The sequence below is a fragment of the Odocoileus virginianus genome, chromosome 3, assembly GCF_023699985.2.
Source record: "Odocoileus virginianus isolate 20LAN1187 ecotype Illinois chromosome 3, Ovbor_1.2, whole genome shotgun sequence".
Lineage (NCBI taxonomy): Eukaryota > Metazoa > Chordata > Mammalia > Artiodactyla > Cervidae > Odocoileus > Odocoileus virginianus.
In genome coordinates, this window is record NC_069676.1 from 45,263,784 (window position 1) to 45,291,298 (window position 27,515).

General features: G+C 45.8%; 1 protein-coding gene across 2 annotated transcripts in view; it reads right to left on the reverse strand.

Annotated features, from left to right (window-relative positions):
• The window catches only part of SPOCK1 (SPARC (osteonectin), cwcv and kazal like domains proteoglycan 1), a 564,476-nt gene that overhangs the window by 183,485 nt on the left and 353,476 nt on the right, over positions 1-27,515 (reverse strand). For both annotated transcript variants that reach the window (XM_070465401.1, XM_020873556.2), the window contains one exon: positions 13,268-13,382. In XM_070465401.1, the coding sequence (XP_070321502.1) occupies positions 13,268-13,382 (115 nt within the window). The remainder of the gene's footprint in view (positions 1-13,267; positions 13,383-27,515) is intronic.

A 27,515-nucleotide genomic window follows, 5' to 3' on the forward strand; every position in this document is an offset into this window, starting at 1 on the left:
TGTGTCCAAATGCTATTCCAGAGTAGAACCTGGACCAATGTATAGAGGTTACTAACAGAAAACCTCTGACTCAGTACAAGGAAGACATCTCACACGGTGAGAACTGTCCAAGGACAGAGGTTCCATCTCAGAAGGTTGGGGATGGAGGCTCCCAGAACCACAAGAGTTCAAGCAGAGGTCATCTGGAGGAAGGGGATTCTACAAAAGGCACACTCTGATTTCTGTAAGCATTCTTATATATGATGGATAATGAGGAGGTTGTTTCTATTTCTTTCATATTGTAGTCAAGTACAGTGAACATCCTTAAATATATACATGTATCTGTATTTGCTTCCATGAGATAGGGTGTCCAAAATGGAACCAAGGGGCCAATGAGGCCAAAATACCCACTGGAAATGTTGTACCAATTTGCACCCTGCAGGAAGCATTGGTCCGTCATCCCAACCCTCTGTTCTGAAGATAGCTACCAAGATTTGCAGAGTAAAGTGCTTAGATTCACCACCAAAGGTCCACAGGTAATCAGCAGAGCCTTTAAGAGCACCAAGCCAATTTCACCCCATAACATGAAGTTAAAAAAAAAAAAAAAGAATTGCTGAAGTTAGAGAGCAAGTAGATGAGCAGGAAATCAAGTGTCACTCCAGTATATGCCAGTCAGTTTTCAGGTTCTCTGTGAGCCCACACGGGGGGCAGACAGCAGCAACTGTGGACCAAGCCCCTTCCCTTGGGGTGGGAAGCTCCTCACTCAGCCTCTTGGCACCACGCTTCTCCCCAGGACAGAGGATGGACCTTCGAGACTGCTACCTGCTGTCTTCCCAAGTTTCTTACTGGCTGAGTGGGCACCTCAGGTTGGAGTAGTTCTCCCCTAGCTTACTCTCAAGGACAGGAAGGGCCAATCTCAAGGGCCAAGGAGCAGAGGCAGACCTCAGACGTAGGAGATTCTGGAGCCTGCAAGCCTCCTGGATGAAGCAAGACAGTGAATTCAGGCCAGTCACCAAGAACCACAATGGAGTCGTGGAAAGCTATGCAGGCTTGGCCTGTGATGACTGGCAGAGTGCATCCCCAGTAGGTGCCCTTCTCCTTTTTTTATTCCTGAAGGTAGATCCAAAGCCATTCTTCAGTCTTCAGCAAACACAGACCTCCAGCTCTGAGACCCAAGGGGTAGATGAGATGGATGATACCTGACCATCAACAAGGCCAAGTCTGTGGCTCCAGAGGATGGTTGACCTTCAGATATATCTAGTCACAAAAGCACAGAGAGAGGGTGGGCTCTAAGGAAGCTGCCAGCCAGCCAGTCAGGGCAGGGAGCAGAGTCAGGGTACGATGCCTCCCCCGAGAATAGGGCCGCTTCCACCCCACAGTGACATACAGGTTACCTCCAGGTTCCCCATGGGGTTTCATAGGCACTTCTTAGTATTTTCTGGGTGTCTAGGAATGTGGTAGGTGCCATGCAGAAAATAAAGGGAAATACGATACACTCCTCCCCTCATGATATGAAGGGCTTTAACCCTCACCAGCAGCATCACTTGCAAGTTGGCTGACCCATCAGAGCTCCTAAGTAAGTCCATCAGCTTGGCCCTGCACCTCCAGCTCCTTTCGTGACTTAACTGATTCATTCATCCATGAAGTATGTTTTGAACACCTGCAGGGTGTGAAGACCTGGAGTTACACTCCAGAGGGAACTAGGTATTATGAGTCAGTGGGATGAGCATGATCAGGGTGGAGTGGGGGTAGGAGATACACTCTGTTGGTAGGGTACTCACTAACCATGACAACTGATACCAAGCCCCACATGACAAACAGTAAGGCCTTGGCAGATGTGAACTCACATGAGCCTGGCAAGAATCATCACCCCACCTGCTGGTTCCTTGAGCATCTGAAGGCTCAGATGAGAGACTAACTTTCATTGAACACCTACTACGTTCCACCATTTTAAAGTCATCCTCTGATGAGACAATGCAGACTGTATGTAGGGAAGTGTCTGGAAGTCTAAGAGGCCCTTATACAGAAGATGGGCTTCAAGCAGCCTTGCCCTGGTTCCCCCATCTCTGCCACATAAAGGTTGTATAGGATTGAGTAAGTCACAAAGTGTCTAAGCCAGAGTCTCCACTCACTCTCAAACTCCTAGGAAAATGGTAAATACCACTGGTGCATGCTGCCCCTTCCCTGCCTTCTACCCCTGGCCCAGCCCCAACTGCAGCTGTGAGTGGCTGCTCCCTTCTTGAAATTTTAACTTTAGTTTATAGGATTTTGATCTGCTAGCCTAGACTATATGCATCTGTGTTCCTACTCCCTTAGGCTACAAGCTCCAATGAGGGAAGCGCGCGCACACACACACTCACAACTAGAGTCTTCCAGCTCTTCTCACATAGCACACAATCTGGCTTTAAGAATAAGAATTCAAGAAAATTCAGTCCACATTTTCTTGTCAATAAAAAAAAAAAATCGACCAGATCTTTAACAATGGTCCTTTTAGATTTTCTTCAATTCATAAACAATTGTAGTTTTATTCTGATGCTTTCTTGAAAGTTTTGCAATAAACTATAATTAAAAAGTAATTTAAAAACTCAGTCCATCCTAAGCTACAACACTATGGCCCTCTCTAGTGTAAAGCCACATAAAAGTTTTCACACCTGGCCTGAGAGCTGACCCTATCTGTGGCCTTCAAAGCTCTGTACGCTCTGGCCCTTCCTCCCTCCCCAGGTGCTCATAGTCAGGCCCCCTCTGTCATCACCTTTCTGCAGCCCAGGCCTCTCTCCTCTTACTTCCTCTAGGACACCAAGGCCCTTCCCCTTCTCTGAGTCAAGGCCTTTGCAAAGGCTGTTCCCCTCTCCAAGACCTCTTATTCCTGCTCTGTACCTTCTCCCCAGCTGGCACCTTACACCTTTCATCCCCTTCAACCAACCTAAAGTGATTCTCTCTTATGGTACCCTGCTGTTATCCTACTTAATACCTAGCACAATTTATATACTTCCTTTATACCTGTCTTTTCCAGTAGAGTTTAATCTCCACAAGGGTAGACTGTGTCTATTCATCACGGAATTCCAAACAGAGTCTGGCAAGTGAAAAGCACCATAAATACTTGTTAAAGAAATTATCACAGACTCCAATTTCATGGAAGCTGAATTAATGACCTCTAACCCACCATCACCAGGTCTTCACAGGCAGCTCAGTGGTAAAGAACCCGCCTGCCAAGCAGGAGATATGGGTTCAATCCTTGGGTTGGGAAGATCCCCTGGGGAAGAAAATGGCAACCCACTCCAGTGTTCTTGCCTGGGAAATCCCATGGACAGAGGAGCCTGGCAGGCTACAGTCCATGGGGTCGCAAGGAGTCCAACACGACTGAGGGGCTGAAGCCGCAGTAACACACCATTAGCAGTGTGCAGAAGCCCCTTTCTGAGAGACAGTCCTGCCAGCAGGAGGGATTCAAGCCCGAAATCCCTTCATCACCATCACCTTCACAGACACCTCCCTGGTGCATGAAAAAAGAAGGACACTAGCTCCAGGCCAGAGGGGAGCCCGGTCACTTGGCCCTCCACTTGCGAATCTTCAGAGCCATGAGGTTTGAGCCAGAGCCTCCTGCCTCGCCCTCAAGTCAGCTGAGTGGGAAGCAGGGCACCCAGCACCCAGGTTGCAGCAAGACCATGGACACGGCAGGCTGGAAGAGGGGCCTTTCACGTCTCAGTAAGACAACCACATTCATTTCAATGTGTACCCGTGAAAAACATCACTTAAGAGTGTGCCTTGGAAAGGTACCAAGGTCCTCAAACCAATTAACTTTCATCTCTCCTGTCCCTCTGTGCGTGGAAGGCCTTGCCGACTGCCCATCCCCTCTGTGAGAAACATTAAAGACAGGACATTAGCTTGAGAACATTCTATTTAAAACAAAAGTACATCTAAAGATAGCCTCAGACACCCATCTAAATCACCCCGAGTCCATTTTCTGGCCCCAGAACCCTCATGGTCAGTGCCCCAGATGGGCCCTAGTCTGGTGCCTGATATCCATAAAGAATGTCTTTCATGGTTCACTGGTTGAATTAATCTGATATAAAATGTTTAAACTAGAAACCTGTGAGTTGCGATCTTGATGAGTTTCAGCAGAGCAGTGAGCAGGCCACAGTAGATTTATTAATAACAAAGGCGAAGGAAAGAAGTTTAAAAAACCTAAAACAGAAGTAAGTGACAGTGGGAAAACCAGCCTGACCAATTCTGTAAAAGAAGACGATGCTGTGTCCTGAGGCCACGCTGACCTTGCTCCCCTGGACACAGGGCACTGCTCTCTCCAGACCCTGGAAAGTGGCCAAGGACAGGCAGGCGACACACACCTGCCATGAGTCTCCGGTGCCTTAGGCGTGTCTGCTGCCTCTTGTTTAAGGATGGATGGGCTGATATGACAACTCACACCTGTGTGCCAGTCAGCACACCCTGAGCCTCGATGGAAATCACACTTCGCCATGACCTCTCCAAATCAAGCACACCCATCTCAACCTCCTTTTTTCTAATTCATCTCAATTTGATGCACGAAATGTGTTACTCTATGTGACTTCGTGACTAAACCACCACCATGCATTCCTTAATATGTAAAGGCACCAAGGAGCACGGCAGCAGAAGCAAAGTAACTGCAGCCCAGTGATCTGGGGCAGAGCTACAGAGCAGGGAGGCGCGCTTCATGCTTTCTAACAAAGCTATGACAAAACTAGGCAGCATATTAAAAAGCAGAGACATTACTTCGCTGAAAAGGTCGGTATAGTCAAAGCTATGATTTTTCTAGTAGTCATGTGTGGATGTGAGAGTTGGATCATAAAGAAGGCTGAGCACCGAAGAACTGATACTTTTGAACTGTGGTGCTGGAGAAGACCCTGGAGAGTCCCCTGGACAGGAAGGAGATCAAACCAGTCAATCCCAAAGGAAATCAACCCTGAATATTCATTGGAAGGACTGATGCTGAGGGCTCCAATACTTTGGCCACCTGATAAAAAGAGCCAACTCACTAGAAAAAAACTCTGAGGCAGGGAAAGACTGAGGACAAGGGAACAACACAGAATGAGATAATTGGATGGCATCACTGACTCAATGGACATGAGTGTGAGCAAACTCCAGGAGATGATAAAGGACAGGGAAGCCTGGCCTGCCACCGTCCACGGGGTCGCAAAGAGTCGGACACAACTTATCGATTGCAAAACAATGATAGAGACAGGGAGGGGATGAGAGAGCCATGCTCCATCAGTCCCTGTTGACAGCCACTCCATCTCCACACACACTTGGCTCACTAGCTCTCCAGCAGCCGTGCATCTGGGCACGTGTGTCTTCAGAGAATTCCACCATAAAACATTTTCCATCTCCTCCAGATACAATCAGCATCAAAAAAAGAGAGAGAGAAGAGACAAGGCTCCTTTGGTTTGGATCCATTAGAACTGAACTGCCCTCTCTAGCAGTGCAGCCAGGAGGTGGGGATGGCAGGCTGGCAGACGGTGGTAGAGGGGATTCTCGCAGGGCAGAGGATCCAGTCCCTGAGAGCTACACCCAGAAACTGCCCAGTCAGGCAAGAGACCATGAGACTGACTGAGAGGCCTCACCAAGTAACCCTGCCCTCATCCATCCTGTCTTCAGACATAACTCTGCTTCGGCACCGGCAGTATGGTTTAAAAAAAAAAAAAGAAAGGAAACCAAGGCGGGGCAAGATATGGGTCTAGGACATTTTCCTGGCAGATGTGATTTTTATGTATTTTTAATGTATTTATGAAATTTGCCTAGTGAATCTGCCTTCCAATGTAAATGTCTGCCTCTCACTCCTCTCCTGGCTCCAAGGGACTACAGATTCCACATGATGATTCTCATCTCCATTATGAATTGTTTTTAACTCTCTGTTGCTTTGGTCCTTAAGCGCATCTAATCAATACCTTCTGCTTCAGAAAGGAAAACAAAGTGGGGGGTGGGTAAAGCTAACTGGCTTGCATGAGTTGTTCAGTCTTGCTTAGTGAAGCCCTTAGAAGCATCTGGGTCCTCAGGGGTGGAGGCATATGGTACTTCTTTCCTTTGAAAAAACAGCTTTGGTTTAAAGTCATTAAATATCTCTGTATTTAAGTGACATGTAGTTTGAATGATTGCTTTTGGAAAAACCACAGAGAGGAGAAACGAATCCAGAATTACTGCTTTTGGCATAGAAAGAAGGAAATGGGGTTAATAGCCGAGCACCCCACCAACTCCTCTATAAGGGGAAAGACTCAGGAGCGAAGTTCCCAAGCATGTGTGTGGAAGGGATCTAGGATTAGGAACAGATCAACTCCTGGGCCACAGCACTGCAGGCAAAAGTGAACTAGCCAGTTAGAGCTCATACCCATGGCTCCACAGAAGAGGGAGCTGTATCCCTCCATCCTGGTTCCAAATCTGCCCATTATGGCCCTGTGCAACCAAGGGAGTTATTGACGGAAACTCAACAATCCCATCTGTAAAATGGGGATCATAATACAGACCTACAGAGCCCTTTGGGAAATCCATAATGGTGCTTCTGCTCAGTGCTGAACACAGTAGTGAGACAGGCTGGGACCTGGGACCCTTGCTGCAGTGCTTGCACCTGGACACATCTCTCCTCCAGCAATGAAATACAAAGAAACTGTAGGGACTGAAAATAACCCTGGGCATGTGCAGTTGGGGCAAATTCTGGACGAAAAAGGTACCAAGAGACCAAAAACCCCAATTGCCACTTTTGAAATACATGGAGCAAAAACAGGGCGTTGGCAGTGAAAGCAGGGTACTCACTGCACATGCGCCCTGCACACAACACTACCCAAGGGGTGGGCAAACCATCTAAGCCACCCCTCTGGCCTGAGCCCTGGACTTATCCCCTGGACATACCCCTACCTTCACCTCATATAAGGAACAAGCAAGGGAAACTTTTTTTATTTTTGCTCCCTCCTGCTACAGTAGAGGCCCCAGTAAAGCTTTGCCTGAGTTTCTTGTCTGGCCTCTAGCCAATTTCTGATTGGGAAGGCCAAGAACCCTGGTCGGTTAACAGTAGGTGGCCAGCAAGTGGCAGCTCTGGGACCATCCACTCTCTCTCTGTTTTTTTCAGCACCCACCGCAAGGCATTTGCAAAACAACAGACCACAGTGGTGGGTTTTCTGTTTAGAAAGGTGACTGATTCAGAAGTGGGCCCACACTCAAAACTCCACTGCATGTATTCCACAAATGGCGTAGAAACAGCATCAAGCCCTCATTAGCACCCTACCTAGACAACATGGCAAACAAAGATCCCTCAAGGCTAGCATAGAAGACAAGGCAATTCGTAGGCCCCTTGGAGAAAGGGCATGAGTGGCATACATACAAAATTATAGTAAGGAATGTGGGCATGATTACACTTTGGTAACTGGAAACAATGCCTAGAATTGTGAAGCACCAGAACGCCATTCAGGTACCAAGGAATCACCTGCCTTCCACGTGGCTGTGTGTCTCCCAAACTGAGACAGACACGTGTGTGTATAATCAACCCGTTCAAAGGCCCTGTAGCAGGAGGCAGTGCTTTGTTGTAAAACAAAACTGAGATGAAATAACCGTCATCCTTTCAAATATCCTCTGAGAGTTTGGTATTTGAGGCACATCCTGTGATGTACTTCTCTCTGACCTCAGATACTTTGATTCTGTTTTTCAAGTTCACATAAAAGACAGAGAGCTCTCAGATTGGTCCACTGCACTGCCAGCCTCGACTGGATCTGAATTCTTCACTGATGCCGAGAATTCGTTGTTATTCCAGTTAATTAGGAAGTAGAGATAAAGGGCCATTACGTTAGAGGGGCCTGGCCCACTGGGAAGACCAGCTGTCGGCTCCGTATTTAAAAACAGATTAGTTCCCACTGCTCCCAGAAGGCTTCCAAGGGTACACTCAGACATCGAGAGTCCCACCCTGACATCCTTCCCTGTCACTCACGATGCACGTGCAGAATTTGAGAATGCAGCTTGTCTGGAAGACTTAAAACAAATGCTTCAATTTTCCATTCTCCAAATGAAAATCAATGGCAACAGAGAGGCAAAATCAATGTTCAGCGCTCTGTAGGGAGAAGCCCTCCCCATCTCTCGCCCACCCAGAACAATAAATCAGAATGAGCCATCCCACTGGCAGTGAATTCCTGAGAGCAGATCCTCTGCAGGTAGTATGACTTTCTGTCCATTTTTTCATCAATCATACCCTAAGAGGGTATTCTCTTTAAGAAGAGCTGAGAGAATATTTTTAAAACTTAAGTTAGAAAGAGTGACACACAGCTGTACTAAAAACTCTTCTTCCCTAAACTGATTTGCCAATAGGATCTCTGGCACCTAAGACCAGAATTTGACTTAACTGTTTCCCCAAGGTCCATTTTGCATTATCAAACATTAAAGAATGCTCAGGCACCCCAATGACCTACTCCCCAAAACAAACCAGGATCTGCTGTCACCAATGGTTAGCTTATATCCACCACAATGCCATATAAACAAAAATCATACAATTCATATTTTTTGTCCTCTGCCACTCAGCAAAATTATTATGAGATTCATCCATGCTGTAGCATGTATCAATAGCTTATTCTTTTTTTTCATTGTTGAGTACTACTCCATTGAAATGAATATACCACAACTTGTTATCTGTTCACCTGTTGATGAATGTTTGGGCTGTTTCCAGCTTTTAGCTATTACAAGTAAAGCTGCTATGAACATTTGTGAGTCAGCCTTTACATGGACATATGCTTTCATTACATATTCTAGAAACAAATCTTTTGTTGGACATATGTTTTGCAAATATTTTCTCCCAGTGTGGCTTGTCCTTTTATTAGTCTAACAGTGTCTTTTGAAGATCAAAGTTTTCACTTTTGATGAAATCCAATTTGGTGATTTTCTCTTTTTTTTCTGGCATTTATAGTTCATGGTTTCTTTGTGCTCTGTTTAAGAAATCTTTATCAATCCCAAGGTTACTACTCTTGCTTCCTTCTAAAAGCTTTATCATCTCAACTCTTATATTTAGGTCTGTGATCCATTTCAAGTTATTTTTAGTATTGTGCTTTATATAATCACTAAGATGTATATCTTTAAAGTGCTGTGGTATCATAAAATACTTATCTGTAAATATCAATTGAAGAGAACCCAATGCAAATTGTTATATACAGGATAAACACCACTCGATAAGCAAGTTTTGACAAAAACAAATCAATGGACAAAAGTAGAGGAAAGAATGGAAGGCGATGTGCTGGAATATTTTAATTACTATTTTTAGATTCTATGACCATGGCTTGTTTCCTGTTTCTCTTTATTTGTCTATATTTTTCAGTGTTTTCTGTAATGAGCCTTAATTACCGTAATATCAAAAATAAATTAGAATGTTAAGAAAAAGTCACCTAAGAGAAGCTTTTGTGACCCCAGGTTTCCTTCACACTGCTCTTAAGTGCATCAATGGCCCTCTTAGAGCACCTAAAAGATGAACATGCTACCAAGAATTAACCCTCTCCCCACCCTACTCAATACAGCTCAACAGCAGGAAGAGATAAAACGCAGAATTTCCAGAGAATCTGAGTTTAGCTGAAGTCTCTCAATGAAACCAACCACAAACCCAATACCATTCTAATACTGGGGGAGTGTTTGCACTGAAATTGCTTGTCCAGCCACCCTGACACCAGGTGGTCACAAATGTGTGTGTCAAACCGCTTCTCCACTCAGTCTCCAAGGGCAAAGAAAGCTAATGAATTTCTCTTGTGGATGCGCTTACAGTCCTTCCATCTCAACTTGCTTGCAAAGACAACCCAAGTTCGCAGCCTCACAAGCAGCCCCAGGCCGACCAGCCGCCTCTCCATGTGTGTGTGGTCCTCACTGTCTGGCAGGCGGGATTTACCCCTTGAGCTGCTGCAGAGACCAGACTGCCTGATGGGATTGCCTCCAGATGTTTCAGAGAGAGAAAGATGACTTCCCTGATTGATGAATAAATAAGAGCTGTCAACACGGCCTCCCTGGTCAGAGGGGATCCCTGAAGTATAATGTGGAAGGACAGATGTTTCATCCAGGAAGATGGCCAGGACCCAAGAAGAGGTGTGCACTGGGCTGATAAGGGCTGAGTAATTCAGCCTCCAGAGGGGAGGGGAGGCAGAGAACACCACCACAGAGCACCCCCTGGACACGGCCACCTCCCCAGTCCTGAGGAGGACGTGGGCATGCCCCTCAGTCAGAGCCTCCTCTTTGGGCTGTTTCTCCAGTCAGTGAATGATACCTATCATCAGAAATGCAGTTTTTGCCCAACTCCTCACCTGCCGTGAATCACAAAGCGGGCAGCAGGCTTCCGTGGGCAGGAAATCCAAAGGCCAGAACAAGACAGTGGGCAGGGCGCCTGGAGTGAGCTACTTATTCTCAGGAGCATGCAAATGAGGGATTTTCTGGCTGGCCTTCCAGAATGAATTAGACAATAGTAATATCTATTACCACAACTGTTGTAGTCACCGTAAGACTAGTTGTCATTATGTGACACTAAACTATGTACCGCTGTCTTTCTGACCTCTCACAAAAAAATACACGCAAAACGTTTTATACAAGGATTAGTAAAACTTATCACCCATAAACCCTCTCTGCCAGAATTACTAAAGGATGTATCCCAGCAAACGGCAAAGAGGAAGGGGGTAAATACTTTCTTTAAACCCAAGTTAGAGTGGAGAAAACCCAGATTCAGAAAGGTCAAGTAACTTGCCCAGGTCACACAGCTAGAAAGTAGCCAGCCCGGGAATGAAGCCTAGAATGGTCTTATTCCCAAATCTATGATCTTAGCAATCGTAACTCTGTCGCCACCAAGAGATGCCAGAGATGAGGAGAACACTTTCAACACAAGCAAAAAAGTGGTGGTGCTTCCAAACAGAAACGTGGCATGCCCAGAAAAGCACCATTTGCACCAAATGCACCTGAATACCAGTGAGGTTGCTGCCTCTGTCTCAAGCAGATTTGGGCTTATAACAAAAAAATCTCTTGTCTTAGACTTACAGACAGGGCTATATTCCAGGAGGAAACAGGGAATGGACTGTCCATGTTACACACACACACATAAAACCAGATGGTTGAACAACACAACACTATTGCAAGGAGTAGTTGGTATTTGCAGCAAAAGAAACCACATTGTTTGTCCTTCAAAGAATGAAGAAGTCTTGTGTGGCAGGAGAATCTAGGAGAGCTTTCTCAGGGTACATATGCCTTAGAAGGACCTTTGAAGAACAACAGCAAAAAGATTGTTATTCACATCCCACTCTGCAGTGATCTAGATTTTCCTTGAGAGTAGAAATAGGGTCTCTTATTTACCTCTGTAGCCTCAAGGCCTAACACAGGCCTGGCACATAGTAGGTACCTAATACCTTTTTGCTAAATGACAAGGAATGAGTGGATAGACAAAACAGATCAAATGTGGCCAATGCATCGTACTGACGAAAAACATAAGCTTTGGAGCTCAAAAGTTCCCAACACAGCTGCCACTTACTAACTATACAAGCAAATGACCAACTCCTCTCTCTGCCTCAGTTCTCTCATTTTTAGAATGAAGACAAAAATAAGCACCAACTTGACAAAATCATTGGAGGAATTCAAGGATACAGGTTCTGAGCACAATGCCTGGCATTTGCTAGACAGGGTTCAGGGGTAAGATCTGGCTTTAATTCCAGTAAGAACACAGGGGAAGAGCAAAGCATATTATAATACCTTGAGTCCCAGTCTTCTGGAGACAAAACTTGACTGTTGTTAGGTAATCACAGAGGCCAGGTCCGAGGCTACAGATGCTGGGTTTGCACGGTCAGAGGGGTTGAAGGCTCTGCTCTGTGCTATCAGGCCACCCCCAAGTGCTGCTTCACTGCTGGACTGCCTGCCAGAGCATGGGAGGTCCCCACACATGTTCAAAAGCATGTCCCCAAAGGAGCAGCCACAGGGGCAAGCACTGCTCAGGTTCAAGAACTAAAGAGATGGGATAGGACTCATTCTGCATGGTCCTAGGGTCAAACTGGAACTCACCAAAGGGCAAAAGTTATAACAAGGCAGATTTATCAGAAAGGCTACTCTTCTTTGCCTAAGTTTATGGTGCAGTGCAGGTAACTGGCTGAGAAAGTAGCCAAATCCAAGTGATAACATCTAAGCCTATGTAACTCCAATGCCTCTTGCTGCACCTCTCCACTATAGAGTCAGCACAGGGACAATGGCGGGAATGGCACTGAAATCACCTTTCTCCCACCTCCATCCCATCCAACCCCACTCTTGAAGAAAGCCTGTTGGGTGCATGCATGTGTGTGTGTGTGTGTGTGTGTGTGTGTGTGTCTGTCTGTGTGTGTCTGTCTGTGTGTCTGTGTGTTTTCTTACTTCAAGTATTTCTGAAGGACTGAAGGCAGAAGTAGCCTGAATTCAAAGGCTCATACGCAAAAGCCTAAGCTCCAGTATTTTGGTCATCTGATGCAAACAGACAATTCATTGGAAAAGTCCCTGGTGCTGGCAAAGATTGAGCACAGAAGGAGAAGAGAGTGTCAGAGGATGAGATGGCTGGATGGCATCACCGATGCAATGAACATGAACTTGGGTAAACTCCGGGAGATGGTAAGGGAGACAAGGCCTAGTGTGGTGCAATGCATGGTGTCGCAGATAGTCAGACATGACTGGGAGATTGAACAACAGCCACAAAGCTCAGAATGGGCGGGGCTACAGGACAGAGGCTTTAACACCCCTGAAGATGAAGGGGGAGACTTCCCCCTGAGCTGGGGAAGGGGGCATCAGGTGCTTCGTCCTGAGGAAACAGGAAGACACGTTCTCAGGGGGAATACTGGTGTGGCTGTCTTGAGGAGCAGGACCCCAAACCAGGGCTCTCAGCCTGGCAAAGATTCCCACATCCCATGGAGCACTGAAGCAGATAAACCCCCAACTCTGACTTCAAGGGCTCTTCAAGGATTATCATGGGGTGGATGTCTATGGCAACCAGAAGACTAAAGAGAAACCTCCTCGATTCTGAGGTCGTCCAAGGAGGAGGAACAGCCCCCCACAACAACCAGGAAGGGGTTTTCTGTTCATCTGCTTGGATGAGGGCTCAGAGTCAGATACAGTTGATTCAAAGGAAATTAAAAGGTTAACTTTCTTTGCAAATGTGTTTGAGAACTGAGATGCATACCACAGCAAGACTGCATGTACTGTGTACCACATAAGACACAGATCAAACACCTGTCTCCCGCCTCCCCCTTGTCGCCCAGCCAGAGGTCAGGTACCCCAGATCTGGTGGCTGGAGAACACTTTGGAGCCCTTGGCTTACCTGGGGAGCAGGTGCTTGCGGCTGACACACAGGGCGGTCTGGTAGTCCTGGGTCACACACACCTTGTGAGGGCTGCATTTCACCTTCAGGCAGGGATCTTTGGACGGGTCCAGGGCTGAGGCAAAAAAAGCAAGAAAAGAAGAGTTAGAACCTCCAGGTAAATTTAATTTATACTTATACTCAAACAAACAAGTGGGAAACAAACAGACTATGTGTTTGCACTCTGCACTGTTTACTTAGGCTGGAGGGAATTAGAATAAAAACCCAAACCAGGGGGAATTCCGTGTCTATGCCATGTGTTTTTCTTCAACATCAGGATAGCAATTCTTTTGTGCTTTGGGAGTTTCAGTATCTTCATCTTGGCCAGGAATTACTTTAGAATCTTGTGTGTTCCAAGGACCAAAAGCTACATAGCACTCTTTGGTTCTTTGTCACTGCTTTATATGACTTTGCACCCAATTTTACTTATTTCCTATAATATACAATGTCCCAGAGGATGGAGAGTTTTGGCTTCAGTTCCATCAACATGCACTTTGAGCATCCATCAGCCTATTGTGAAGAATCTTGGGATTTACAAGACAGTTATGAGCCATACAAACTTGTGATATAATTGGGTGGGGGAAAAAAGCTGACACATAAATATTTATTGTGCAGGGGTGAATTAAAAAAGGGCCATGACAGGCATATAAAATGATAACAGAGCTTGAAAGAATAAGAGAGATCAATTTCTAGGGCAAGGATTAATGAAGCATTAATATGTGAGTTGGATCTTGAGGGATGGGCAGGATGGTAAAAAGCAAAATGAGAAAAGGCAAGCTAGGCAGAGCAGTCAGGCATACTCCAGGGTGGGGAGGCATGTCTGGGGAACCCTCAGATATTCCATCTGACTAGAAAGTGTGGGCTTTGGGTGGGAATAACAAGGGTGGTATTGATTCAGCAGAGTCACTGGAGAAGGGTCTTCAGAGCCAGCACATCATATACGGCAGCACTTTCTAGAACAGGCAGAGTAGCCGGCCCCTGGCTAGGCAGCACCCCCCAGGTTGAGATGCACATGCTCCTCAGAGCAAAGAGGCCACAGTGAGCTCTCTGCAAAACAAAAGCAATAGTGCCATCTCCCAGCTCCGGGGCCAAAAAGCCTATCAGGTGGTCAGTCTGTCATGCCTGCCCTCCACAGCCAGGTGAGGTCATGCTCCCACGTCCTCCCCCAACACACGTTCCTTTAAGCAAATCTGCATCCCGAGTAGGGAAGGCAAAACGACTCTAAGAAATATTAATACCATGCCCTCTCAACCCTGGGGCCCCTTAGCGGTCATGAACACTCTCTCCTTAGAGGAAGTAAGGATTCCCGTCAGGCCACCCAGGCCTAGAATCCCAATCGTTTTCTTCTGAAGGCCCCAGGGAACATCACAAGGGACCTGAACACACGACATCTGAAGGTATTTCTTCCTGGGGCTTGAATTGCTCAGGGAGGCTCCCTCCACTGCAGCAGCTTCAGCTTCTGCAAACAGAAACCAGGGTGCATTTCCAGGCCAGTCAGGTGAGCAAAAAGACTCAGGCCTTGTTTCCAGAGGAGTCACCTGGTGGAGCCTACTCCCTGGTGGGTGTGCCCGGCTGCCTGGCATTTAGCAGCAGGAAATGGACTGCAGGAGAGAGAGCCGCTTCAAGGACAGGGCGCTCACTCTGAGCTCTTAAGCTAAAGGCATCCCCTCTGGGAAGTGAATGGCAGGGGCCTGTGTCTGGCCTCAGAGCCTTCCCAGGCTGGGCCTTCCAGAAACTTGCAGCAGGAATCTCCTGGCTCCAGGGGGAATTCTCTGGCTTCCTGGGATGTCCTCATGAGGAGCCAGGAGGCTGGTGCATTTCAGGACAGCGGCCTTCTCCTTGTACTCTGCCCTCCAAACCCCCACCCAGGGCTCCAGTCTAGCCAGCTGTGACTCGTTCTCCAGGACACACCCAGCACGGAGCTAACAGTGCATGACATCGGGATGACCGCTGAGAATGACCATGCCAGTCCTTTACTGCCCTTCTCACACTCCCAGTCACCACAGGATGCAGACAGACACTTAGGGGCCTGAAGAAATATGCGGATCAGACCCCTGAAGAAACGTGGGGACCAGGCCTCTGGCAGCCCCAGCCACAGGAACCAAGTGAAGGATTTCCCTGAGAGGTGCCAAGCTTCGTAGACCCTGTGGGATTGCCACTAGCGTGGATCTCAGAGATAGAGAACTCCAGGCTGGCCAAGGGCAATGGATGTCAAAATATGCAGGACTATGTGACAAGCCTTATCGCCCAACTTAAGCTTCTTTTAGCTTTTGCAGCCAATTTCACAGACATGTGCCATCCACACTTGGGTCCAGAAAACCACAGTGAATAGTGAGATCTCAAGGAAAGTGAGTCCACTGAGCGGAGCAGGAAGGAGGACAGCCTCGAGACACAGTGATCCAAGTGAACGCTGCCTCCACTCCTTCCTAGCCTCTACCTCAGTTTCCTCTTCTGTGAAACGGGATAACAGTGGTCCCTACTATTGCTGTAGGTTGTCATTAGGATGAAATAAGCCCATCTTTTCTGCCAACAAACTTGGGAACATGTTAAGTGCCTCCTAGGTGTCTGTTATTTTGTGTGCCTGGATTTCATTCCCAGAATGAATAATAAGCCTTCATAATAACCAGAACGATAGCTCACACGTACCCAGTGCTTTTGACATGCAGGCAGTGAACTAAGCCCTCTAATTGGATTATTGTACTTAATTCTCACACAAACACCCACGGCGGTGTCTGCTGCTCCTGTGTCCATTGTACAAAGCAGACGAGAAGGATGTTCAGTGTACAACACCTGGTTGGCTGACTCCAGAATCCAAACTTCTCAACAGGATACGCCAGTGGCATGAAAAGCACCCAGAGTCTCCTAAAAAACGTTGATGTGGGGCTTCCCTGGTGGCTCAGTGGTAAAGAATCTGCTTGCCAATGCAGGAGACACAGGTTCGATCCCTGATCCAGGAAGACCCCATATCCCAGGGAGCAAATAAGCCTGTGCGCCACAACTACTGAGCCTGCACGCCTACAGCCTCTGCTCTGCGACAAGAGAAGCCACCGCAGTGAGAAGCCCGCACAACAACGGAAGAGGAGCCCCTGCTCTCCGCAACTAGAGAAAAGCCCTCACGGCAATGAAGCCCCAGCATATAAAATAATAAATATAAAAACTGTATGATAAAAAAAGGCTGATGTGGGGTCCTATCTCACACCAACTATTGAGCCCAGATGCACCTGTTCTTGAGATGCCTCCAGGGCAGGCTGAGTCTTCAGGAGTAAAAGCAAGGGGTATCCAGGGGGGACTGGTGCTGTCAAGGCTGGGTCACATGGCCTCGATATCCCCCCAAGAATAGAAGGATGCCCACCATGGGCAATTCTGCCCTCTGCCTACCCCCTCTGAAGGCAGCAACCCCTCAAAGGAGTCACGTGGTCAGTGGCTGTCAATTTTCTTTCTGCAACCTTGCCATCTGTTACTCTACCATTAAGCTAATACTAAGATTGAGGGCAGGAGGACAGGGGGACGACAGAGGATGAGATAGTTGGATGGCATCACCGACTCAATGGACATGAGTTTGCGTGGACCCCGGGAGTTGGTGATGGACAGGGAGGCCTGGCATGCTGTGGTTCATTGGGTCACGAAGAGTTAGGCATGACTGAATGACTGAACTGAACTGATAGATCACCCTACTCTAATTATTTTGTTTTCTTTTTTGTAATTTTTTTACGATAGCTCTTTATTTCTTTTGGCCACATAGTGCAGCATAGTGCACACAGTCCCTGGTTCCCAGACCAGGGACTGAAGCTGCATCCCCTGCTTTGGAAGCATGGAGTCTTAACCTGTGGACTATCAGGGAAATTCCTGCTCCTCCAATTCTTGAAGCTAAGATTTCTTAAAAAAAAAAAAAAAGAAGAAGAAAATTAAAAAAAAAACTCCAACCAGAAATACTAATAAATAAAAATCATCAGCTATTTAACTCTATACGCATACTTACTTAACAATTTGCATATAGAAATCAAGACCACTAAAAATTAATTACCAGGTTGTGAATACTTCAAACATGTATGGGAATTATTTAGAGTACATGAACTTCACAGAACAACAGAACAGTAACAAATCAAGCTGTCGGTGTTTATTTAATCACCAGGATGCATCTTGTTTTTGAAAAACAGCAGACTTGGGATTGAAAGGAGGTAAAGATGGTGATGGAGCATGCCACTTCCATGTAAATGCTGCCTCTCTGATATGCTCTTTCCAGCACCCCTGAGGCTGTGGTGACTGACAGGCACCCACACCTGTACTGGGCAGGGCAGTGCGGCTCCACTTTCTAGAGGAAATAATAGGAGACCAGAATAATAAGTGGTATTTGAGAGGCCCTTTAATGAGGTGGAGGGAAACCTTGCAGGGGAAGGCAGTGACGGGGGCTGAGAGTGAGTGATAACCCTGACCAGGGGCAGAAGCCTCCTTGTCAAGGCGCTAATGGTTTCTACAGACTGTGTTCCAAGTTTCTCTCTCCCCCAGCGCATGCCTGGTGATAAGACTCAGCAATCCCCACAAGATGCCAAAGCCCTGCCCCCTCCATTTCTATCAAATACCTGCAGGACTCATGTGATTTCATGCAAGAGAGTAAACCCAACAGGTACCCACAGAAGGTTAATTGCATCTTTCCTGCCCATTCACGAAAACCGATCAAGTGTCAACTGGCATAGGATACATGTCCAGTTAATTTTTTCAATAATTTTTACAAAAAATTTTTCAAAGGAAAAAAAGAATGAATTAATTGAAACAAATTTGTCAAGCTTAAAAACATCAAATTCAAAAGCCAGTTAATTATAGGCCTTATGTAAGGTTTTTTTTTAATTAATTTTATTTTTTAAGCTCACCTGCTTGGTCTCAATTAAGGTAGTGATATTTTAATTACTGTAATTGTTTCAGAACTTATTTTTCAGTATGAGTTAATCTTTAATTAGCTATGTTGATTTTAAAATTCTAAATCAAGTCTTTTTGCTGTCCTTAGTCACAGCCTATAAGCTCACTGGCAAATGGTTATAATACCTGGAAGAGCAGAGCAGGGTACCACCTCAAAGATGCTGGGATGAGAGGATGTTCCATTCTGTGGGCTGAACAATGGGTCCCTGAGAGTTACCTGGGGATGTGACAATTTATTTACTCCTTTAACATTTGCAGAGCAAATTTTAGGCTGGCACTTCTAGAGTGAACAGGATGTCATTCCTGCCCTCCGGAAGCTCACCGCTCAACAGAGGAGACAGGTAATATGAGAGTGAGCTCTGTACACTAAGGGAGACAAGAAAGGCACCACATCCAGCCTTTCAGTGGGTTAGGTGAGGCTTCCCGGACAGACTGCAATCTACGGAAAAGTGGGTTTAACCCAGGTAGTAGGATGAGGAAGAACACTCCAGGGAAAAAGAAACTCCCTTTTCAGATGTAAGGGAAATGGTGGCAAGTCTGGGGAATGGCAACATTTCACCAGGCTGGAAGCAGGCTAGAGCAGGCATGGGATGAGATGGCAGTATCATCATGGGGGGGCCTTGAAACCACAATGAAGACTTTGGGGGGCCATGGCCAGCAAGTTTCATAGTGATGACAAACATGGCACCCCCTCCTGTGCTGAAGCTGGTGGAGAGGGGGTAGGAAGAGAAAACCTTGTATATACATTTTACATGGAAAGTGGTCCTTTGATAAGAACAGACACACTGCACACTCTCAGGCTGCAAATGAGAGGCAGTGTCAGAGTAGAGGGCCCAGTGGTCAACTCGTAGTGACCCCTTTCCTCCTCTGAGGAACCTCCATGGCCCCCTTCCCTGGGGCCATGAAGCTGCACAGGATTCTGGAAGGCAACCAGGCAACCTGGTAAAATCAAGAAGTCAAGATTTCATCTAAAACCACCATGTGAACCCACGGTCCTCTCTGCTGACTTGCGTAAACTTCCTCTGACAAAAGGCCACTCAATTCGCAAAGAATTGACAAATTAATGACTGTTTGCTGTCTCCCTGTTCCTTTTAAGGTTGCTCTCTGCCCAAATCATGCTCATGTGAGGTTCATTCTGAAGAGCAAAAACACTCCCAGTGATTCATTAGGAGTGACTTAATGGATGATTGACAATGAAATTACTCCAAACTGCTAAAATCTTGTCAAGCTAAGATCCCAAACATTTATTATGGCTTGTCTGTCCCCATGGTAACCCATGCATGCATCTTGCTTCCCCCACCTCTCCAGAGGGGCTTGTTTACTAGCTGACGACATAGCCTCACTGAATACAAAACAGAAGATTCCACCCATAGGATTTTGCTGGAACCACGGAAGAATGGCAGATTGGAAAGACTCTGTCTCTGTTCTCAGCTTTCATGTCAAGGGTTTGGCCATGCTCTTTGAGACTGAACAAAGGGGCTATTGGCTGTGTGTCTGAACAGGACAGGTGAGTAATACAGAAGGCTGAATGTGTGTGCCTAAAAACTGGAGGATGGAAGTGGGCAGGGACAGAGGACAGATAAGCACAAAGAGCAAGAGAATAAAAAAGTGCTTCCAACCAGAAGTACTCCCCTGGGAAGAGATTTTTTCTTTCCCTTTCAAACCAAGGGTTTGAAAACATTATAACTAAAAGTATCCTCTCTCTTATAGTAGTCCGTGTGTGTTTGCAGGAGATGGTATAAACTATGAAAAGCCTTTTAAGAGGGCAATTTTTCAACCATGTCTTTAATTGCTAACAACCATAAAACATAGGTAAGATAGGTGTTTATCATCCCCTCAACTTTTGATACGTATGAAAACTTTAATAATAAATGGAAAGAAGGGCAAAAATAAATATCCAATGACCTAGCAGATGAAAGTATTAGGCAAAAACATATCTTTATGGTCTACAATAAGGGGAAACTGTAAACAACTTGAATGTTCATCTACATCCATCCGCTCAGATTGCTACAAAATACCAGAGATTGGGTGGCTTAGCAAAACAGAAATTTATTTTCTCACAGTTCTGGAGGCTGACAGGCTGAGATGAGAGCCCCGATCTGGTCAGTTTCTGGAGAGGGCTCTCTTTCTGGCTTATAGACAACCACCTTTTCACTGTGTCCTCACATGGGTTTCTCTAGGTTGACTCACAGAGCAAGCAAGCTCCCTGATGCCTCCTTTGATAATGACCCCTGTCCTACAGTATCAGGGTGCCACCCTTAAGACCTCATTTCACCTTAATTACTTCCTTAAAGACTCCCTCTCCAAATACAGCCACAATGAGGATTATGGCTTTGACATAAGCATTTAGTCCACAACACCATCTACAGGGAAATGGTTATCTTAATCACAAGACATCCATTTATGAAATATTGTCCAGCTACTAAAAAGGAATAAGTAGGTTTATATGTATTAACATAGGTAGATGTTTATGGTATATTAAGTGAAAGAGGAAGGTAAAGATGAGACAATGGATTTGAAATGGATAAATAGCTTTCTGACAATACATGGCTAATAAATGGCAAAGCCTCAAAATCAGGGCTGTCTACATCCAAAGGAGATGTGCTTTCCACTTCCTATCCTGCTTCCTTTGAAAAGAAGCCCCAGCCCCAGCCTCTACCACTCACACACCAGGGCCCTCAGCTTCTCCTGAATGTCCTTTGTCTTCTGGGGCTGTCCCTGAGATAAGCTGTGAATCAATGCAGACTGCCTGTGCCTGCAGGCCACCACCACTGCAGCCTGTCATTCAGCAGTCTACAAAAGGCACAGTCTCCAGCTTCCTGGAGAATCTCTACATCAGGGAGACAATGAGTCATGACCATCGCTGGAGGCAAGAGCAAGTTTCCATCCCTGGGAGATGACAGCACTCTCGCCTCTGAGATGTAAGAGTTAAGGATGTACTGTTTGGGGCTGGAACAGCAGTGGCTGGGAAGAGCTTTAACACCCCCCTCCTTCCCGCCCGCTCTCCATTGCCGTTCACATGCAAAATGAGACACTATGAGCAAACGGATAAGTCCAACATGGCTAATTTACACATCCTGATCATTTGACATGAATGCATCAAGATGTGTCCACTAGAGAAGCTGTGAAAATAGGCGTCATAAAATCACAGGCCACAAAATGTTATCAGTCAGTGTCCCTTTCTTAAAACTTTTATTCAGTGCCTCCCCCCACCCCCTAGCTGCTCTGGAATGCTGAAGGCAAGGACCCTCACTCTGCATTTTCACCAAGAAATTGATTTCCCTTCAAAAGAGGGATGGAGGAGAGGAAGAAAATGGAGAGGAGAGGAGAAGAACTGAGGCGGGAAAAGGGAAGAAAAGAGCATTTTATTACATAAAGCATCATCCCATCAGGGGGCTGACAACCGAGACGGTGACATCAACCAACCTGCAGAATAATGTACTATTATTCTAATTTACCTCTGAGGTAACTGATACAGAGATCAGTTTAATATGAATGAACTCATGAGGAAATTGACGATGTTGAGTAGCCTGTCCATGGTCACACAGCTGGTAAGTCTGGATTTCAATCTAGGTGAGTCTCACAACAAAGGTGATACTTGGAGCCACCACACCACTCATGAGAAGAGGGGATAAAAGTATTGATTACAGTGCTAAGCAGGAGCCTTACAGAACCCCTCTGTCCACCTCCCCTGAGAATCCTGTCACCCATAGGATCCCCAAGAGGGCTGCCTTCTGTGAAGAAAACATGGCACCAACAGAAGTCAAAGCCAAATGCTTGGATATGTGAATAAACTTAGAGGATTTTTATAATGAGTACCAAAGTCAAAGTTTCTTTCCAAGTCAGTGTTGATGTCCAGTGAACTTAACTTTCTCTCTTTCTGTCTCTGACATCAGAAACAACATGGAACAAGCGAGCCTTGTGGTTCCTTCTGTGAGTGGGTGTTGTGAAGCATGTCTATGGTCCATGTCTCTGGGGATGTTCATGTCACCTGGTGGTGACATGGGACAAGACAAAGCAGTATGATCGACAGACCTGAGAACAGTCCTGGCTCTCAATATAGGGACAGGACACCATGCACAGAGAAGTCTTAACCTTCTCATCCATTAAAATGGCCAGAGTTTACTAAAGTGTTGGAATAGCAAAAGCTCTTGGGTTCTATTTCACTGTAATTGACAGAAATTATTCATCAGACATTTATGAACAAAGGAGACAGAACTACTTGAGACCAGTTCCATAACCTTGGAAAATAAGAGGATATAAAAAGCACAATAAAAATCAAATATTTCCAGGGGAAAAAAAAAGGTATACTTAAAAGAGTTCTAAGAATTCTACAGCTCATAAAGTCTAGCTTTTGTACCTGGGCCTCACTTCAGTGCAATTAAAGCTCTTATAAAACACGTAGCTTTTCTCAGAGAACTAACTCCTTTGGTGCTAATGAGCATGATTCTACATTATTCTGCAGCCATAGTAGCTGACCATAGTAGAATGAATTTTAAAAAATTTAAAAAAAATTATTGTATCTAGAATATTGCCCAAGGGTTTGGATCAGAGAGGCATGAGTTTGAGAGGAGAGGCACAGCTGGCTGCTTCCTATCAATGTATCTTGACGGGTCACTCACCTTGTTAGGGTTCAGTTGCAGACAGACAGACCTGCCTCACTGGAGTGTTGTGAGGACCTGATGAGATAATGCGTGAAAGGTGCTGAGCACAGGGCTTGACATATGGTCCATGTTATCATCCTCTTACCAGATAAAGGGAATGTACACCTAGGGCAGGGGGACCCCCAGGCATTTCAGAGACTCAAGATCCTGGAGCTGTGATGCTCTTTAGCCTCTCCAGGCTCAAATGTGAGATTCATCTCCACAGGAAGAAGCATGAAAACTTCTTTTTGAACATCAAGCTCAGGGTCCAATTGACCCAGAACCCCTCTGCTGATTAACCAGATCAGCACCACTGCTGAGGCCAACCCGTGACAATTGGGGCATCCTGCATCTCCAGTGGAGCTGTGCTCTGCTTTGTCTCATGTCAGAAACTATAAGGTCTGGAAATGAAGAATAAAAATCTTTCCTTCCCTTAAATCACATTCACTAAGAGCACAACCTTCATGGTCACACTCTTTTTTTTTTTCTTTTTTGAGAGAAAGTCTTTGGGCTTTGAACAATTCTACTGGAGAATCAAGGGGTTTGAGTGATAAGGTATCCTAAGAGCCTACATTCAAGCACTACTGGTAAAAACCTAGTGGTGGGGGTGGGGAGCAGTGTGGTGGGGGTGGGGGGCAGTGATGGAAAGAGAATAATGAAGGAGAGAGAATCTAGCAAACAGTGTTGATCCCAGCGGCCAAGGGCTTGGGGATAAATGAACAGCAAGGCTCAGCCCGGCAGGTTTGGTGGACAAAGTTGGTGCATTTGGATCATCAGCTAGTGGGCATCCATCAGATTGCTTTCCACCCTGACCTACAGAAGCCAGCCAGGAGCAGGTGTTAACTGAAATCAGAACAGTAAAGACTGCGGGGAAAACCTACCCCAGATTGGAGATTGAGATGCTCAAATGACCTCTCAGAGCCTTGTGCCATGCTGCCTTCTCAGGAGCAGCAGCTCTGTGACAGGCTTGAGTTAAGCAACATGGTGTTCATTCACTGGACACTCCCAACAAGCCTAAAGATCAGTGAAAAATAGGCAGTCCCCACACCATATGTATTTATCACAGCCCCGTCTCCTCTTCCTGTTTTTCACAATCTAATCTAGTCCTTGCCTCTCAGACTGTGGTGGGCCAAGGAGGATGCAAATTCACAGTGACTACCCCTGCAACATCTATTTTACTAGATGGTGGGTAATTTTAGATAATTTTAAACTTTTTTTTTTTTTTTTTTATTAAGACAATCACTGGTCTACCATGGACCGGAATGCAAAATTCACATAAGTTCATATCAAAGAGGCTTCCAAAATGTATGGGCTCACAGTGAATTGTGCCTCCTGAGGCTGAAAGTAGATATTTGCTCTTACTTGCCCTTAGGGGCATTTTGGTAGAAAAGTTTGAGAAGTGTTTAAAGGATTTACTGAGTTTAAAGAGTCCTAGAAGGAAGCAGAGAGCTCTCCAGGGTACTGATATGTATGGTGGAAAATCAATAGCAAATTGTTCATTCTTGCAAAGACAAGAAAGCAGCTCCAGTTAAAACTGGTGAATCAAAACAGTATCCTGTGCCCCCTGGAGGAGACCCCCACCCCACGCCATCTGTCCCAGGACCATCACTATCCCCCTAGGGAAAGATCCCGAGGTTTTCTAGAGAACTGACCCAGCAGAACCCGAAGTTTCTCTGAGTCATCAGTGTGCCAAGCACCGGGTGGGGTTTATAAATGAGCCACGAAGCATTTGTGGCTCTCCAGGTACAACTATCAAAATTAAAGCTGTTATCACTTTCATCCCTCCTACTGTTTTCAGAAACTCTTGGCTCTGGATTTCTAAATGGGTAATCGGAGACTATTCATTCCCAAGTCCTTTCTTTCTCCAATTAGGACAGATTCATTTCTGCTTTCTTGGGATGGTTCCCAAGGTTATTAAATTCCACTCCTTAACTGTTAACATTGAGGCAATCATGACAAAGTTAGTGCTGATTGGAGCTGAGGTTTCTTGGGGCATCTTCTTAGCTATTAGAAACCACGTCAAGCTGAGAGAGGAATGCTTGCATCCCCCACTGTAGGTTTTAGTAAGTGCCAGACCAGTTAAATCTTGTGTATTCTTGATGTTCCTCTGGTTTTTGTGTCCCACACTGTTCAATCATTTCGAAATACAATTTTCCACATGAATCCAAATAAGCTGAGCGATTCACAATTCCAACCTTGCTCACAACCAGCCCTTTTTCCTGCCTGTCTCTTCACCAATGTGCTGCTCAAGGGCCAATTCCCTCCCTTCCATTATTCTAAGCTAAGGCCGATAGTGCTAAAGTAAAATATAAATCAGATCTAAACTGCATATGGAAGACAGATGCAATGAAAAATTATGGGCAAGTACCTATGAGGTTTCCTAAGACAAATGTGGAATAAACACAAGGAGCAAAATCTTTCATTTTCATTCTTTAGCAATAAATACTGGGTACCCAGCAGGTAAGACAGAGTAGGGAGATAATCATCTTTAGATACTACAAGGGCTGCAAAGTTTTTTTTTTTTTTTTTTTCCCACTAGAGGAGGAGAAGTGATGTTCTTGTCTTTGTTAAAGTTATGGATTCTAAATTTAAAAAAAAAATTAAAGAAAGACCTTCATGTACCATCTTCCACAATCTGGCCTCAAACTTCTCTTCCAAAACTTAGTTCCTATTCTCTGCCCAATTTCTCCTCTTCCTCTGATATTTACTCTGCTCTCAGTTACAGCAGACAACTCGTATCCCTCAAAAGCTTGTTATGCTTTCATGCCTCTAGAGTCCAGACTGCAATGTCTGATACAAAGACCCATTCCCTTCTTGCAGTTACTTTATGAGGCTAATTTTATCTCCAGTTGATAGATGAGAAAAAATACCAGAACTTGCCTAAGGTCAGGCAACTAATCAGTGACAGAACTGGAATAAGACTCTAAGTCTGTTGAACCTAGTAGAAACCTCAGGAGACTATAGACAGTATCTTTCTTCCTCATTCTTGCTTGCCCCTCACCTCCACACAGTCTGAAATATCCCGGGGATAACAATTTTTGAGTCAGTGAATGAATGGCCCACCAGCCCACGGACATAATCACGCCTTTGTTTTGCTCTGTGAGGCTAGGGACCGAGTCTGGCTCATCACTTCTGAACCCCAAATCCCCTGACATGTGTCGACTCCAAGGGATACGCTCAGTTAATGCTGAATAAACTGTCTGCACCAGGAGTATCTTTGGAGAAATCTTTCATTTCTAGGTCACAAAGGTTCAGAGCTGGAGAAGTCCCTGGAGCATCTGCCTCTAGACAAGCACATTTGTATTTAACACAGGAAAGACTTTGGCCCATCAATTCTGCAAATATTTATGAAACTCATTTCACATGCCAAGTACCATTAAAGCACTGGGCATTCAGAGATGGGCAAGACAGGAAAAGTCCTTGCTCTTAAGGGAATGACATTCTCACAAAGGAATAACAAGAAAGAAAAGGAAGGGAGGAAAGGATGGAGGGACGGAGGGCAGGAGGAAAGAAGAAAGGAGACATTAGGAGTAAAAGCTAAGCAGCTCATTTTCATACAGTGAGGCAAACGAGAGCTGCTAAGTAGTCCCAATGGATTAAGTAGTCAGGGAAAGCCACCCCTACTGCCAGCCTGGTCTTGCTGTCTGCAGCAGCCCCCACCAGTGTCTCCCCAGCCCATTTCCCTGATCCCCACTCCACCCCCACCACTTCCCGTGTCAGAAACCTGCTCGCTCCACTCAGCATCCATCATCACCCAGGCAGCCAATGCAGGCTGGTGACCGGAAGGTTCTCCCCTTCCACTCAGTGAGTTCAAGCTGAAAATGCATACCTGGCACTCCGTAAAGATACCGAACAGAATGAAAAAAGAAGACAAAGGATGAAATGAAAGAGACTCCCCCTGTCCTGAACACTGCTTCCCTATGCAAATGTGTCACAGAGATTTGTTGGCATCAAATCCCACTGGCTGGGGCTGCATCAGCCATAGGGCCTTTTGTGATCCTGAAAAAGCTAATGAGAAGATGTGTTTTTCTGTAATCCAAACAGTATGCACTTCATGCCCGATCGTTTTTTAAATGGGCAACAAATCTCCCTGGTGTGTTCCTTCCTCTGACAAACAAAAACGTCGTCTGCCCTTCTGTGAGCCCTGTCCAATCAAAGGCCATGGGCCCTGATGCCAATTCAAAGCTGCTGTCACAAAGGCAGCCCCGCTGGGCCATCTCACTCCCTCCTAACAAGTCACCCTCACTGGAAGCCAAGCCCAAACCCAGGATTTTTAACTCAGGCTGATGAAGCAGCCCAGTGATTTTTAACTCATTTCAAAATTGCAAGCTGACAGTATTTCAGACTGAATTCACCACTGTGTCAGGCAATGACATTAATAAGATGGAGTATGACAAAGCTTCATCAGGTATAGAAGAAGCTCCCAGAACCACAGAATCAGGGAGCTCGGGGATACCTTCTTCATGGGGAAGCAGGAGAAGTGCCTTTGCACCCTGAGAGGTGGGAAGGGGCTATGACAGGACAACCCCCAAATCTTGCTGCAGAAACGAAGCAACATGCTGGACAGGTTCTGTGTGCCCCACTGGCATCTGCCTCCGTGCACTTCCTGGGTCAGAAGTCCCATCTCGACCCACCCCTTCCCCACCAAGAGC